At 46.5% G+C, this 15057-nt stretch overlaps 1 protein-coding gene across 1 annotated transcript in view; it reads right to left on the bottom strand.

The window, feature by feature from the left end:
• The window catches only part of LOC128688126 (uncharacterized), an 18186-nt gene extending 5371 nt beyond the window's left edge, over positions 1–12815 (bottom strand). The window contains exons 1-7 of the mRNA XM_070086661.1: positions 12668–12815; positions 8522–8549; positions 8001–8137; positions 7341–7467; positions 6620–6889; positions 4888–5172; positions 3672–3917 (exon numbers count right to left, since the gene is read on the bottom strand). Of these exons, the coding sequence (XP_069942762.1) occupies positions 3672–3917; positions 4888–5172; positions 6620–6889; positions 7341–7467; positions 8001–8137; positions 8522–8549; positions 12668–12700 (1126 nt within the window). The 5' untranslated portion in view covers positions 12701–12815. The remainder of the gene's footprint in view (positions 1–3671; positions 3918–4887; positions 5173–6619; positions 6890–7340; positions 7468–8000; positions 8138–8521; positions 8550–12667) is intronic.
• Between the last annotated feature and the right edge of the window lie 2242 nt (positions 12816–15057).

Here is a 15057-nt window from a genome sequence, read left to right on the forward strand (position 1 = left end):
GAAGCCTACCAAAAAAGGCATTCTCCAGCAACTTATTTTAATCCAACGGTTATTTTATTTTTAATTCAGTAAAATTTGAGACTTGCGCCTACTCGGATTAAGCTTATGGTAAAAAATGCCTCGTCAATAATAATTTGAACTCAATAAATGAAATTCTTTTGTTACCGAGTAAATAAGTATGTATTATTTATCCAATAAAATTAGAAAATGTGGACTTAAACCATCCAGTAGGAACGTGAGGATTCGTAAGAGTTATTTTCCACTTATGGTGTGAGTTTTTAGTGTTTCCGAGTATTTAAACCATTTTATTATATTGACAAATTTACCTGCACACAATCAAAACTTAACATCCTGGCCCTAAGATACATCACCCATTAAATACTGAATAAGTTTACAAGAGGTAAACTGAAATTTATTTAATGTAACTTAACGGGAATAAAAATTTCACGCTATTTTAAACATAAAATGGTCAAATTTGCATCTTTAATTCCACTTCCTCCGAATTAGGAGGAACCTTTTTTTTTTTGTTTGTTTAACGTTTGAAGTTACGAGTTTTTGGCCTTATTCCAGGATGCTGGGAATTAGTTCACAACTTTGGCCATAGAACATCTGTCACAGAACATCAGTCACAGAAACAAAACTCGCTGAGACAATAACAGACGCAATCTTCCCACCGGGATATCAGATCCTGATAGAAGGAGTAGAGGGGGAGGGGGAGGAGGAGTTGCACTGCTCATAAGAAACCGATGGGGATTTGAGGAAATGGAAGGTATGGACGTGATTGGAGAAAGAGACTACATAGTAGGTACAATTCAGTCTGGAGAACATAAAGTAGTCATTGGAGTGATGTATAACCCACCACAGAACTGCAGGAGGCCAAGGGAGGAGTACGAAGAAAACAACAGGGCGATGGTGGACACACTGGCTGAGGTGGCAAGAAGAGCTCACTCGAGCAGAGCAAGTTACTGGTAATGGGAGATTTCAACCACAGGGAGATCGACTGGGAAAACCTGGAGCCACATGGGGGTCCCGAAACATGGAGAGCCAAGATGATGGATGTGGTACTTGAAAACCTCATGCATCAACATGTCAGAGACACTACCATTGAGAGAGAGGGGAGGATGAGCCAGCAAGACTGGATCTTGTGTTCACCCTGAGCAGTTCGGACATTGAGGACATCACTTACGAGAGGCCCCTTGGAGCTAGCGATCACGTGGTTCTGAGTTTTGATTATATAGTAGAGTTACAAGTGGAGAAGGAAACAGGAACTGAATGGGAAAAGCCAAACTACAAAAGGGGGGACTACACAGGTATGAGGAACTTCCTGCAGGAGGTTCAGTGGGACAGAGACCTGGTAGGAAAATCAGTAAACGAGATGATGGAATATGTAGCAACAAAGTGCAAGGAGACAGAGGAAAGGTTTGCTCCCAAGGGAAACAGAAATAATAGGAAGACCAAAGCGAGTCTTTGGTTTACCCGAAGGTGTAGGGAGGCAAAAACTAAGTGCACCAGAGAATGGAAAAGGTACAGGAGGCAAAGGACCCAGGAAAATAAGGAGATTAGTAGAAGAGCCAGAAACGAGTATGCAGAGATAAGGAGGGAGGCCCAGCGACAGTACGAAAACGACATAGCATCGAAAGTCAAGTCTGACCCGAAACTGCTGTATAGCCACATTATTAGGAGGAAGACAACAGTCAAAGACCAGGTGATAAGGCTGAGGAAAGAAGGTGGAGAACTCAAACGAAACGATCAAGAGGTATGTGAGGAGCTCAACATGAGATTTAAGGAAGTATTTACAGTGGAGACAGGAAGGCCTCTCGGGGGACAGACCAGATGGGGACACCAGCAAGGAATATACCAACAAGTGTTGGATGACATACACACAGATGAGGAGGAGGTGAAGAAACTGCTAAGGGACATCCATACCTCAAAGGCAATGGGACCGGACAACATCTCCCCGTGGGTCCTTAGAGAGGGAGCGGATATGTTGTGTGTGCCACTTACCACAATCTTCAACACGTCCCTGGAAACTGGGCAACTACCTGAGGTATGGAAGACGGCAAATGTAGTTCCCATTTTTAAAAAAGGAGACAGAAAAGAGGTACTAAACTATAGACCTGTGTCACTGACGTATATAGTATGCAAAGTTATGGAGAAGATTATCAGGAGGAGAGTGGTGGAGCACCTGGAACGGAACAAGAGTATAAACGCCAACCAGCATGGATTCATGGAAGGAAAATCCTGTGTCACAAACCTTCTGGAGTTTTATGATAAAGAAACAGAAGACACGAGAGAGAGGGGTGGGTTGATTGCATCTTCTTGGACTGCAAGAAGGCCTTTGACACAGTTCCTCACAAGAGATTAATGCAGAAGCTAGAGGATCAGGCTCATATAACAGGAAGGGCACTGCAATGGATCAGAGAATACCTGACAGGGAGGCAACAACGAGTCATGGTACGTAATGATGTATCACAATGGGCACCTGTGACGAGCGGGGTCCCACAGGGGTCGGACCTATCGCCAGTGCTATTTTTGGTATATGTGAACGACATGATGGAAGGGTTAGACTCATAAGTGTCCCTGTTCGCAGACGATGTGAAGTTAATGAGGAGAATTAAATCAGATGAGGACCGGGCAGGACTTCAAAGAGACCTGGACAGACTGGACACCTGGACCAGCAACTGGCTTCTCGAATTTAATCCCGCCAAATGCAAAGTCATGAAGATAGGGGAAGGGCAAAGAAGACCGCAGACAGAGTATAGGCTAGGTGGCCAAAGACTGCAAACCTCGCTCAAGGAGAAAGATCTTGGAGTGAATATAACACCGAGCGTGTCTCCGGAAGCACACATCAGCCAGGTAACTGCTGCAGCATATGGGCGCCTGGCAAACCTGAGAACAGCGTTCCGATATCTTAATAAGGAATCATTCAAGACTCTGTACACCGTGTACGTCAGGCCCATACTGGAGTATGCAGCACCTGTTTGGAACCCGCAATTGATAAAGCAAGTCAAGAAACTAGAGAAAGTGCAAAGGTTTCCGACAAGGTTAGTTCCAGAGCTAAGGGGAATGTCTTATGAAGAAAGGTTAAGGGAAATCGGCCTGACGACACTAGAGGACAGGAGGGTTAGGGGAGACATGATAACGACATATAAAATACTGCTCGGAATAGATAAGGTGGACAAAGACAGGATGTTCCAGGGAGGGGACACAGAAACAAGAGGCCACAATTGGAAGTTGAAGACACAGATGAGTCAGAGAGATATTAGGAAGTATTTCTTCAGTCATAGAGTTGTTAGGCAGTGGAATAGCCTAGAAAGTGATGTAGTGGAGGCAGGAACCATACATAGTTTTAAGACGAGGCATGATAAAGCTCATGGAGCGGGGAGAGAGAGGACCCAGTAGCAACCGGTGAAGAGGCGGGGCCAGGAGCTAGGACTCGACCCCTGCAACCACAAATAGGTGAGTACAAATAGGTGAGTACTTGTTACTGTACACAAACACTGTGTACGGTAACAAGTGACAGATGCCAATCGCAAGAGTTGGATCTCGAGTTATGAACGAAATAAAATCGAAAAGTTTGAGTAAGAAAAAAAATATGGCAACCACTTTAATATCCCCCTTCGGGAATACCTAAATGTAGACAAAACACAGGCGTAGCGTTCTTTACTTACTGTTTATGGTAGAAAACGAATAATAAGGCAATTGGTGTGACTCGGTGGATATATAGATGAAGTAAGAATTGTCCTCAGTCAAGTTATCGTACTCGAAGCTGGTGTCATATTCTTCCCACGAGAAGTATAGATTGTCTACATACATCTCTATTATATACTTAGTTTGATTGGTGCAACAGTGATTTGGGTCCCAGCTGACGTACAACGTCGAGCACACTGCCTCCAACGTTACGTTCGTCGCTGTCTCTGGGAGCCACACAAGAAACATTCCTTTAGTCGTGAATGATTCACTGGAAATCTTAGATTATTTTTTAATGCAATGTGGCAATATTTAATGCCGTTTAAGACGAATCGTCCAGTTACGGCTACACGGCATGGGTGCACTTTGCCGAATAAACAGAATGAAAATTTGGTTTTGCTATAAATCAGCGAAACTCGATCTGAACACTATGAAAAAAATATTTGATATTGATTTTATATAACAGAAATAAATTTAAATTAACCTATGACATATATAACAGAATTTAGCTAAAAAAAATACGTTGTTTAAGAGAGATTAGGTGAAGTTTCTATGTTAGTTTTGGTCCAAAAATAAAAATCTTTATATCATTTCAATGAAAAAAAAAACAGCTATCGGTCTGCTTTTTTTTTTTTTTTAATTTTTAAGGGAGTTCGGGTTATTAGGTACGACACACACACACACACACACACACACACACACACACACATATATATATACATACATACATACATACATATATATATATATATATATATATATATATATATATATATATATATATATATATACATATATATATATATATATATATATATATATATATATATATATATATATATATATATATATATATATATATATATATATATATATATATATATATATATATATATATACAGTGTAGAACCTCTTTCGTAATAGCGTTCTTTCTTCCTTATAGAAGTAATCAGTTTCAGGCCCCCAAATACAACCACTTAACGTAGAAAAATATAAATTTTAAAGTGCTTATGCACTTTAAACTCCTGAAATAAAGAATATTATTAATACTTGCAATAAGAAATAACAAATTAGTACAAAAACAATGAAACCCTAGTGTAGTTCATCTCGTGATTACAGTATCACTTAGACCAAATATTATATCTGTTATATAGAATATCATGTGAAAGGACAACACAAACACAACGTCAATATTACCGTAATCCGTTCGTGTAAACGTGCTGAGTGAGACCTGCAGAGTGACGTTGTTCTCATCTAAGGGAGTGACGTAGATCGTGTAATAGTTGCCAAAAATCAGATCGGTGAAAACGTGGGAGGTGGTGCTGATATCTTCCGTGTAGAAGTCGACGTCGGATGATCCTGAGGGGTCAGCTCGTACTCGGAAATGGGTAGCGTCAGTGCACACGTCGTGGTTTATCCATGTTGCTGTAATCTGGTTGCATTCAACTGCAGCTGTCAAGTTATCCACGATCAGCACAGCGTCTGAAAAAACGAATCTTTAATAATAATGATATTATTATAGTAATTATTATTATGATTATTATTATTATTATTATTATTATTATTATTATTATTATTATTATTATTATTATTATTATTATTATTATTATTGTAAAAGGTAACTTCAGTTTCGTGGGTCGGGAGCCCTGCACCAACATCTAGGTGTAGAGTTTAGCATCATTAGTTAGTCAGACAAGCACCCAGGGAATATATAGGTACCTTCAGGAGGTGGATGTCACCTGCCATTGATCTGGTAAGCACCTGGAGAAAAATTGTTTCGTTACACTAAGCGAACATCACTATATCCCACAAACCACAGATATATATATATAACATATATATATATATATATATATATATATATATATATATATATATATATATATATATATATATATATATATATATATATATATATATATATATACATATATATATATGTCGTGCCGAATATGTAAAACTGGTCAATTAGCAAGAACTCATTTAAAATTAAATCCTTTCTAAAATTTTCTCTTATACGTTTAAAGATATATATTTTTCATTAACGTTGTAAAAATTTTTAATTTTGCACCAAAAGAATCTTAGAAAACTTACCTAACCTTATTATAACAAGAGCAATTTATTTTAGCCTAACCCAACTAAATATATTTTAGATTTGTTTATGATAATTTAATACTAAACAAACACAGTGAAGTATATTTTTTTCGTTAGGTTCAGAATGTTTTTGGCGAAATTATTGCATACACAAATTTTCGCTTGTCCTATATGGCAAGATGAGCGTTGCTATTTAAGCCAAGATGGCAAGTTCTGCCTATTCGGTAAAAAAAGAATGAAAAGATGGGGTGGTAGGGGAAGTGGAATATTCAAACGGCTTCAGGAAGAATTCCAAATATTCTTCCTTGAAGCCTTTTCATCCACTTCTCCGAGGCTGTGAGTCCCACAATTTACACCAGAGGTGGACCCCATCCTACACACGCATATATATATATATATATATATATATATATATATATATATATATATATATATATATATATATATATATATATATATATATATATATACATACATATATATATATATATATATATATGTATGTATGTATATATGTATATAATTGTGTGTACGCCTCTCAGTGTATATATACCGAATCTACTTTCATTGAAATTTTAGAGATTAAATTATTCCTGACTGGTTTCATACAGCCGAAATGAAACAGCTTAATTATCCCCGTGCAGTTGATAGGCATTAATACTAGTAAACTAAACAAAGACTAATGGTATTTGTCATGAGAAACGACCTCATGGTTCAGCATTACTGAATATCCTATATTGAGAAGCTTGTCTTCTGTATTGCAGGAACATAGTTTTTGAAGGAGAAATAGGTTTGGTGCATAGGCAGTGTCCCCCATTCAAAGAAAACATGTTACCTTCAAGGTCATAGATGACTTGTTTAGTGGTGAGCTCGCTTTCTCCATCCCCTCCTCGATTCCAGAGATGGACTTCTCCACTACCTGGCATACACAGGGACCGCCAGTAGAAGCCCTGAGTGTCTTCGCTGGTATATACTCTCTTGTTGAAATCCAGCTGGACAACCGTCGCCTCCATGCACGTCGACACCGGGGCATCTGGGTTGTCCCACGACACAGTCATGTTGCCACTCTCAATGTTCACTATTGCATTCTCGACCTTCGCTGGGGCTGCAAGGTGGAGGAGGCCGAAATATTACATTATGTAAGCCTATGGTTACCTGACTAGAGAAATCTACTGAACATATTAAATATCCAGACATTTACAAAGGAACTTTTGAAAATTAATATATATATATATATATATATATATATATATATATATATATATATATATATATATATATATATATATATATATATATATATATATATATATAAAAGTTCTTTCAAAAACTGCGGATAAATTTATTACTTAAAGTAAAAGTACTAAACGTTGTGGTTATGTAGCTGTGTTTGTGGTAACAAACTCGGGAACTTAAGGTAAGTATTTACATCTTAGGTTTTGTGAAGTGTAATAAACAGCGAGAAAATAGTTGTGCTTTTGTAGAAGAAGTTTACCAATTGAGAGACAGAAGATGTGCCCTTGCAGAAAAAAAAGCAACAAAGAAGCAATGATCACCTGTAGTGAAGAGCTTGGAGACGGTGTAGTTTCCACCAGTGACGGTGACGTTTACACTGGTACAGGAGTCCAATAGCGTGTACTCCGAACTCTTGAAGGTACACACCACCGTCTCACACATGACATCCTGGGGGACAACAAAAAGACAACGGAGGATTTAATTTAAGGAGTATCAAGAAGAACGAAGGAGATTAGAGGAGGAGAAAACTTGCGAGAATGTTCAATTGATCACCTAAGTTGAACTGTCTTTGGAGGATGACCTGTGGAGGCTAAATAATCAGATTTTTCTCGTGAGGCCGTCACAGAACTTACTCTGAAGATCTCCACAGAAATATGATATATGTTGGTATGAATCAGAAACAGGAGAAAGTGGAGGAGTAGGAGAAGGAAGAAAAACGAGGAGGAGATGGATAAAGAGATTCTTAGATTATAATGATGATTGCTTCGTGGTCAAAAATAAGCGACTGTGCAAAAGAATGCATAGATGCTAAATAATAAAAATAGTAATTATCATTATTTTTATTATTATTATTATTATTACTATTATTATTATTATTATTATTATTATTATTATTATTATTATTATTATTATTATTATTATTATTATTATTATTATTATTATTATTATTATTATTATAATGATGATGATAATACTAATACCTTAGTGAACCTGTGTAGGTGGGATTCTTCTTGTACTGTGGTGACTGCAAAATTTTCGATGCCGAGCCACTGGTTGTTACGTACCCATGACAACTCGTAGTAGTGAGAAGACACATGGGTGACCGTCACCTCCTGGCCTAGACAACGTTAGATCATCACATTATGTAATGTAAGCCAACATAGAAGACAACATGGATAATGCAAAGGAAAATGTAAGGTTAACACTCATTCTCTCTCTCTCTCTCTCTCTCTCTCTCTCTCTCTCTCTCTCTCTCTCTCTCTCTCTCTCTCTCTCTCTCTTTCTCTCTCACCTGAGAAATAGATAATTCCCTGGAGGAGAAAGGAAAATTTAGATCCCATTTAAATATTTCAAGTAATTAATACCCACTACACTCCCCTTGGGAAAGCGCTAAATACATAGGGCTCCACCCAACAGTGAACGGAAAGCAATTAATTTTCACCTAAAGAAAAAATTGGATACCGCAATTTCTTGGATCAAGAACCCTTGATAGAGTACTTACAGAGGCTGCTGTCTCCGCTCCACCAGACCTGACAAGTAGGAAGATATAAATTAATTGCAGCTTCTCTTATTATTACTATAGTAATGGGGGAAGCGCTAAACCCGTAAGGGTCAAACAGCGCCTGAGAAAGCGGAGATTCGAGATAAGGAACAGGAAAAGAAGCTAAATTATTTGGATGAAGAGCACTTCATCAGCTTCCCTCCTCGAAGTTAAAATTTCAAGAATGACAGTAAGTGTATCAGTCCAATCTTAAATAGTGAATTCTTTTTGTAAAGAATACCATTGTATAATTATCAATAGCTGTAGTATTAGTAGTAGTTGTAGTACTAGTAGTAGTAGTAGTAGTTGTAGTACTAGTAGTAGTAGTAGTAGTATGCAGTAGTTGTAGTGCCAGCAGCAGTGGCAGCAGCAGCAGCAGCTGCTGCAGCACCAGTAGCAGCAGCAGCAGCTGCAGCACCAACAGCAGCAGCAGCAGCCTGCAGCACCAGCAGCAGCAGCAGCAGCAGCAGCAGCAGCACAGCAGCAGCAGCAGCAGCAGCAGCTGCAGCACAGCAGCAGCAGCAGCAGCAGCAGCAGCAGCAGCAGCAGCAGCAGCAGCAGCAGCAGCAGCAGCAGCAGCAGCTGCAGCACCAGCAGCAGCAGCTGCAGCCAGCAGCAGCAGCAGCAGCAGCAGCAGCTGCAGTACCAGCAGCAGCAGCAGCAGCTGCAGCACCAGCAGCAGCAGCTGCAGCTGCAGCAGCAGCAGCAGCAGCAGCTGCAGCAGCAGCAGCAGCAGCAGCAGCAGCAGTAGCACAGCAGCAGCAGCAGCAGCAGCAGCAGCAGGCTAGCAGTGCATGCAGCAGCAGCAGCAGCAGAAGCAGGCAGACAGCAGCTTGCAGCAGCAGCAGCAGCAGCAGCAGCAGCAGCAGCAGCTGCAGCAGTAACTACAGAAGCAACCGCAGTAGCAGCACCCGCTACTGATGCAGCAGCAGCAGCAGCACCCGCTACTGATGCAGCAGCAGCAGCAGCAGCAGCATACTGCAGCAGCAGCAGCACAGCTGCAGTACCAGTAGCAGCAGTAGCTGCAGCACCAGTAGCGCAGCAGCTGCAGCAGCAGCAGCAGCTGCAGCTGCAGTCAGCAGCAGCAGTAGCAGCAGTTGCTGCTTGCGCAGCAGTTGCTGTAGCTGCTAGCTAGCAGCAGCAGCAGCTGCTGCAGCTAGCTGCAGCAGCAGTAGCATGCGCAGCAGCAGCAGCAGCCAGCTGCTGCAGCGCAGCAGCGTAGCAGCAGCAGCAGCTGCAGCAGCAGAGCAGCAGCAGCTGCAGGCAGCAGCAGCAGCAGCAGCAGCAGCAGCAGCAGTAGCAGCTGCAGCAGCAGCAGAGCAGCAGTAGTAGTAGTAGTAGTAGTAGTAGTAATAGTAGTAGTAGTAGTAGTAGTAGTTGTTGTTGTTGTAGTATTATTATTATTATTAGTGGTGGTGGAAGTAGTTTAAACAAGATATAATTATTATGTATTGACTGACACAGAGGTGATCATCATCATCCACGCCACACACCTCCCAACCCTCCCACGCCACACACCTCCGCAACCCTCCCACGCCACACACCTCCCCAACCCTCCCACGCCACACACCTCCGCAACCCTCCCACGCCACACACCTCCCAACCCTCCCACGCCACACACCTCCCAACCCTCCCACGCCACACACCTCCCAACCCTCCCACGCCACACACCTCCCAACCCTCCCACGCCACACACCTCCCAACCCTCCCACGCCACACGCCTCCCAACCCTCCCACGCCACACACCTCCCAACCCTCCCACGCCACACACCTCCCAACCCTCCCACGCCACACACCTCCCAACCCTCCCACGCCACACACCTCCCAACCCTCCCACGCCACACACCTCCCAACCCTCCCACGCCACACACCTCCCAACCCTCCCACGCCACACACCTCCCAACCCTCCCACGCCACACACCTCCCAACCCTCCCACGCCACACACCTCCCAACCCTCCCACGCCACACACCTCCTAACCCTCCCACGCCACACACCTCCCAACCCTCCCACGCCACACACCTCCCCAACCCTCCCACGCCACACACCTCCCCAACCCTCCCACGCCACACACCTCCCAACCCTCCCACGCCACACACCTCCCCAACCCTCCCACGCCACACACCTCCCCAACCCTCCCACGCCACACAACTCCACAAACCTCCCACGCCACACACCACCCCAAACCACCCACGCCACACACCTCCCCAACCCTCCCACGCCACACACCTCCCCAACCCTCCCACGCCACACAACTCCACAACCCTCCCACGCCACACACCTCCCCAACCCTCCCACGCCACACACCTCCCCAACCCTCCCACGCCACACACCTCCCCAACCCTCCCACGCCACACACCTCCCCAACCCTCCCACGCCACACACCTCCCAACCCTCCCACGCCACACACCTCCCAACCCTCCCACGCCACACACCTCCCAACCCACACACCTCCCCAACCCTCCCACGCCACACACCTCCCCAACCCTCCCACGCCACACACCTCCCAACCCTCCCACGCCACACACCTCCCAACCCTCCCACGCCACACACCTCCCAACCCTCCCACGCCACACACCTCCCAACCCTCCCACGCCACACACCTCCCAACCCTCCCACGCCACACACCACCCAACCCTCCCACGCCACACACCTCCCAACCCTCCCACGCCACACACCTCCCAACCCTCCCACGCCACACACCTCCCAACCCTCCCACGCCACACACCCCCCAACCTTCCCACGCCACACACCTCCCAACCCTCCCACGCCACGCACCTCCCCAACCCTCCCACGCCACACACCTCCCCAACCCTCCCACGCCACCCACCTCCCCAACCCACCCACGCCACACACCTCCCAACCCTCCCACGCCACACACCTCCCAACCCTCCCACGCCACACACCTCCCCAACCCTACCACGCCACACACCTCCCCAATCCTCCCACGCCACACACCTTCCCAACCCTCCCACGCCACACACCTCCCCAACCCTCCCACGCCACACACCTCCGCAACCCTCCCACGCCACACACCTCCCCACCCTCCCACGCCACACACCTCCCAACCCTCCCACGCCACACACCTCCCCAACCCTCCCACGCCACACACCTCCCCAATCCTCCCACGCCACACACCTCCCCAACCCTCCCCCGCCACACCCCTCCCCACCCTCCCACGCCACACACCTAACCAACCCTCCCAGGCCACACACCTCCCCAACCCTCCCACGAAACACACCTCCCCAACCCTCCCACGCCACACCCCTCCCCAACCCTCCCAGGCTACACACCTCCCCAACCCTCCCACGCCACACACCTCCCCAACCCTCCCACGCCACACACCTCCCCAACCCTCCCACGCCACACACCTCCGCAACCCTCCCACGCCACACACCTCCCAACCCTCCCACGCCACACACCTCCCAACCCTCCCACGCCACACACCTCCCCAACCCTCCCACGCCACACACCTCCCCAATCCTCCCACGCCACACACGTCCCCAACCCTCCCACGCCACGCAACTCCCAACCCTCCCACGCCACACACCTAACCAACCCTCCCAGGCCACACACCTCCCCAACCCTCCCACGAAACACACCTCCCCAACCCTCCCACGCCACACACCTCCCCAACCCTCCCAGGCTACACACCTCCCCAACCCTCCCACGCAACACAACAGCTTCCCAACCCTCCTACGCCACACAACTCCCCAACCCTCCCACGCCACACAATTCCCCTACCCTCCCACGCCACGCAACTCCCCAACCCTCCCACGCCACACAACTCCCCAATCCTTCACGCCACACAACTTCCCAACCCTTCCACACCACACCAACCACTTCCCAACCCTCCCACGCCACACCAACCACTTCCCAACACTCCCATGCAACACCAACCACTCCCCAACCCTCCCATGCAACACCAACCACTCCCCAACCTTCCCACGCCACACCAACCACTCCCCAACCCTCCCACGCAACACAACAACTCCCCAACTCTCACACGCCACATCAACCACTCCCCAGCTCTCCCACGCCACACCAACTATTCACTAACCCTCCCACATAGACCTCCTTTTCGGCGGTTCGTTGAAAAGCTACGTACCAGCAGAAGCAAGAAGCAGGTAGAGCTGCCCATGACCACTTTCCCAGTCTGCTGTGTCTGTCTCACTCTGCTGTGTCTGTCTCACTCTGCTGTGTCTGTCTCACTCTGCTGTGTCTGTCTCACTCTGCTGTGTCTGTCTCACTCAGGTGTGTCTGTCTCACTCTGCTGTGTCTGTCTCACTCAGCTGTGTCTGTCTCACTCTGCTGTGTCTGTCTCACTCAGCTGTGTCTGTCTCACTCTGCTGTGACTGTCTCACTCTGCTGTGTCTGTCTCACTCTGCTGTGTCTGTCTCACTCTGCTGTGTCTGTCTCACTCTGCTGTGTCTGTCTCACTCTGCTGTGTCTGTCTCACTCAGCTGTGTCTGTCTCACTCTGCTGTGTCTGTCTCACTCTGCTGTGTCTGTCTCACTCAGCTGTGTCTGTCTCACTCTGCTGTGACTGTCTCACTCAGCTGTGTCTGTCTCACTCAGCTGTCTCTGTCTCACTCAGCTGTGTCTGTCTCACTCAGCTGTGCCTGTCTCACTCTGCTGTGTCTGTCTCACTTTGCTGTGTCTGTCTCACTCTGCTGTGTCTGTCTCACTCTGCTGTGTCTGTCTCACTCTGCTGTGTCTGTCTCACTCAGCTGTGTCTGTCTCACTCAGCTGTATCTGTCTCACTCAGCTGTGTCTGTCTCACTCAGCTGTGTCTGTCTCACTCTGCTGTGTCTGTCTCACTCAGCTGTGTCTGTCTCACTCAGCTGTATCTGTCTCACTCAGCTGTGTCTGTCTCACTCTGCTGTGTCTGTCTCACTCTGCTGTGTCTGTCTCACTCAGCTGTGTCTGTCTCACTCAGCTGTGTCTGTCTCACTCTGCTGTGTCTGTCTCACTCTGCTGTGTCTGTCTCACTCAGCTGTGTCTGTCTCACTCAGCTGTGTCTGTCTCACTCTGCTGTGTCTGTCTCACTCAGCTGTATCTGTCTCACTCTGCTGTGTCTGTCTCACTCAGCTGTGTCTGTCTCACTCAGCTGTGACTGTCTCACTCTGCTGTGTCTGTCTCACTCTGCTGTGTCTGTCTCACTCTGCTGTGTCTGTCTCACTCAGCTGTGTCTGTCTCACTCAGCTGTGTCTGTCTCACTCAGCTGTGTCTGTCTCACTCTGCTGTGTCTGTCTCACTCAGCTGTATCTGTCTCACTCAGCTGTGTCTGTCTCACTCAGCTGTATCTGTCTCACTCTGCTGTGTCTGTCTCACTCTGCTGTGTCTGTCTCACTCAGCTGTGACTGTCTCACTCAGCTGTGTCTGTCTCACTCAGCTGTATCTGTCTCACTCTGCTGTGTCTGTCTCACTCAGCTGTGTCTGTCTCACTCAGCTGTGTCTGTCTCACTCAGCTGTGTCTGTCTCACTCAGCTGTGTCTGTCTCACTCAGCTGTATCTGTCTCACTCTGCTGTGACTGTCTCACTCTGCTGTGACTGTCTCACTCTGCTGTGTCTGTCTCACTCAGCTGTGTCTGTCTCACTCAGCTGTATCTGTCTCACTCAGCTGTGACTGTCTCACTCAGCTGTATCTGTCTCACTCAGCTGTGACTGTCTCACTCAGCTGTATCTGTCTCACTCAGCTGTGTCTGTCTCACTCAGCTGTATCTGTCTCACTCTGCTGTGACTGTCTCACTCAGCTGTATCTGTCTCACTCAGCTGTGACTGTCTCACTCAGCTGTATCTGTCTCACTCAGCTGTGACTGTCTCACTCAGCTGTATCTGTCTCACTCAGCTGTGTCTGTCTCACTCAGCTGTATCTGTCTCACTCTGCTGTGACTGTCTCACTCAGCTGTATCTGTCTCACTCTGCTGTGTCTGTCTCACTCAGCTTTATCTGTCTCACTCAGCTGTGACTGTCTCACTCAGCTGTATCTGTCTCACTCTGCTGTGTCTGTCTCACTCTGCTGTATCTGTCTCACTCAGCTGTGTCTGTCTCACTCAGCTGTATCTGTCTCACTCAGCTGTGTCTGTCTCACTCAGCTGTATCTGTCTCACTCTGCTGTGACTGTCTCACTCAGCTGTATCTGTCTCACTCAGCTGTGACTGTCTCACTCAGCTGTATCTGTCTCACTCAGCTGTGACTGTCTCACTCAGCTGTATCTGTCTCACTCAGCTGTGTCTGTCTCACTCAGCTGTATCTGTCTCACTCTGCTGTGACTGTCTCACTCAGCTGTATCTGTCTCACTCAGCTGTGTCTGTCTCACTCAGCTTTATCTGTCTCACTCAGCTGTGACTGTCTCACTCAGCTGTATCTGTCTCACTCTGCTGTGTCTGTCTCACTCTGCTGTATCTGTCTCACTCAGCTGTGTCTGTCTCACTCAGCTGTATCTGTCTCACTCAGCTGTGACTGTCTCACTCAGCTGTATCTGTCTCACTCTGCT

Source organism: Cherax quadricarinatus, chromosome 19, assembly GCF_038502225.1.
Source record: "Cherax quadricarinatus isolate ZL_2023a chromosome 19, ASM3850222v1, whole genome shotgun sequence".
In the NCBI taxonomy this organism is placed as follows: domain Eukaryota; kingdom Metazoa; phylum Arthropoda; class Malacostraca; order Decapoda; family Parastacidae; genus Cherax; species Cherax quadricarinatus.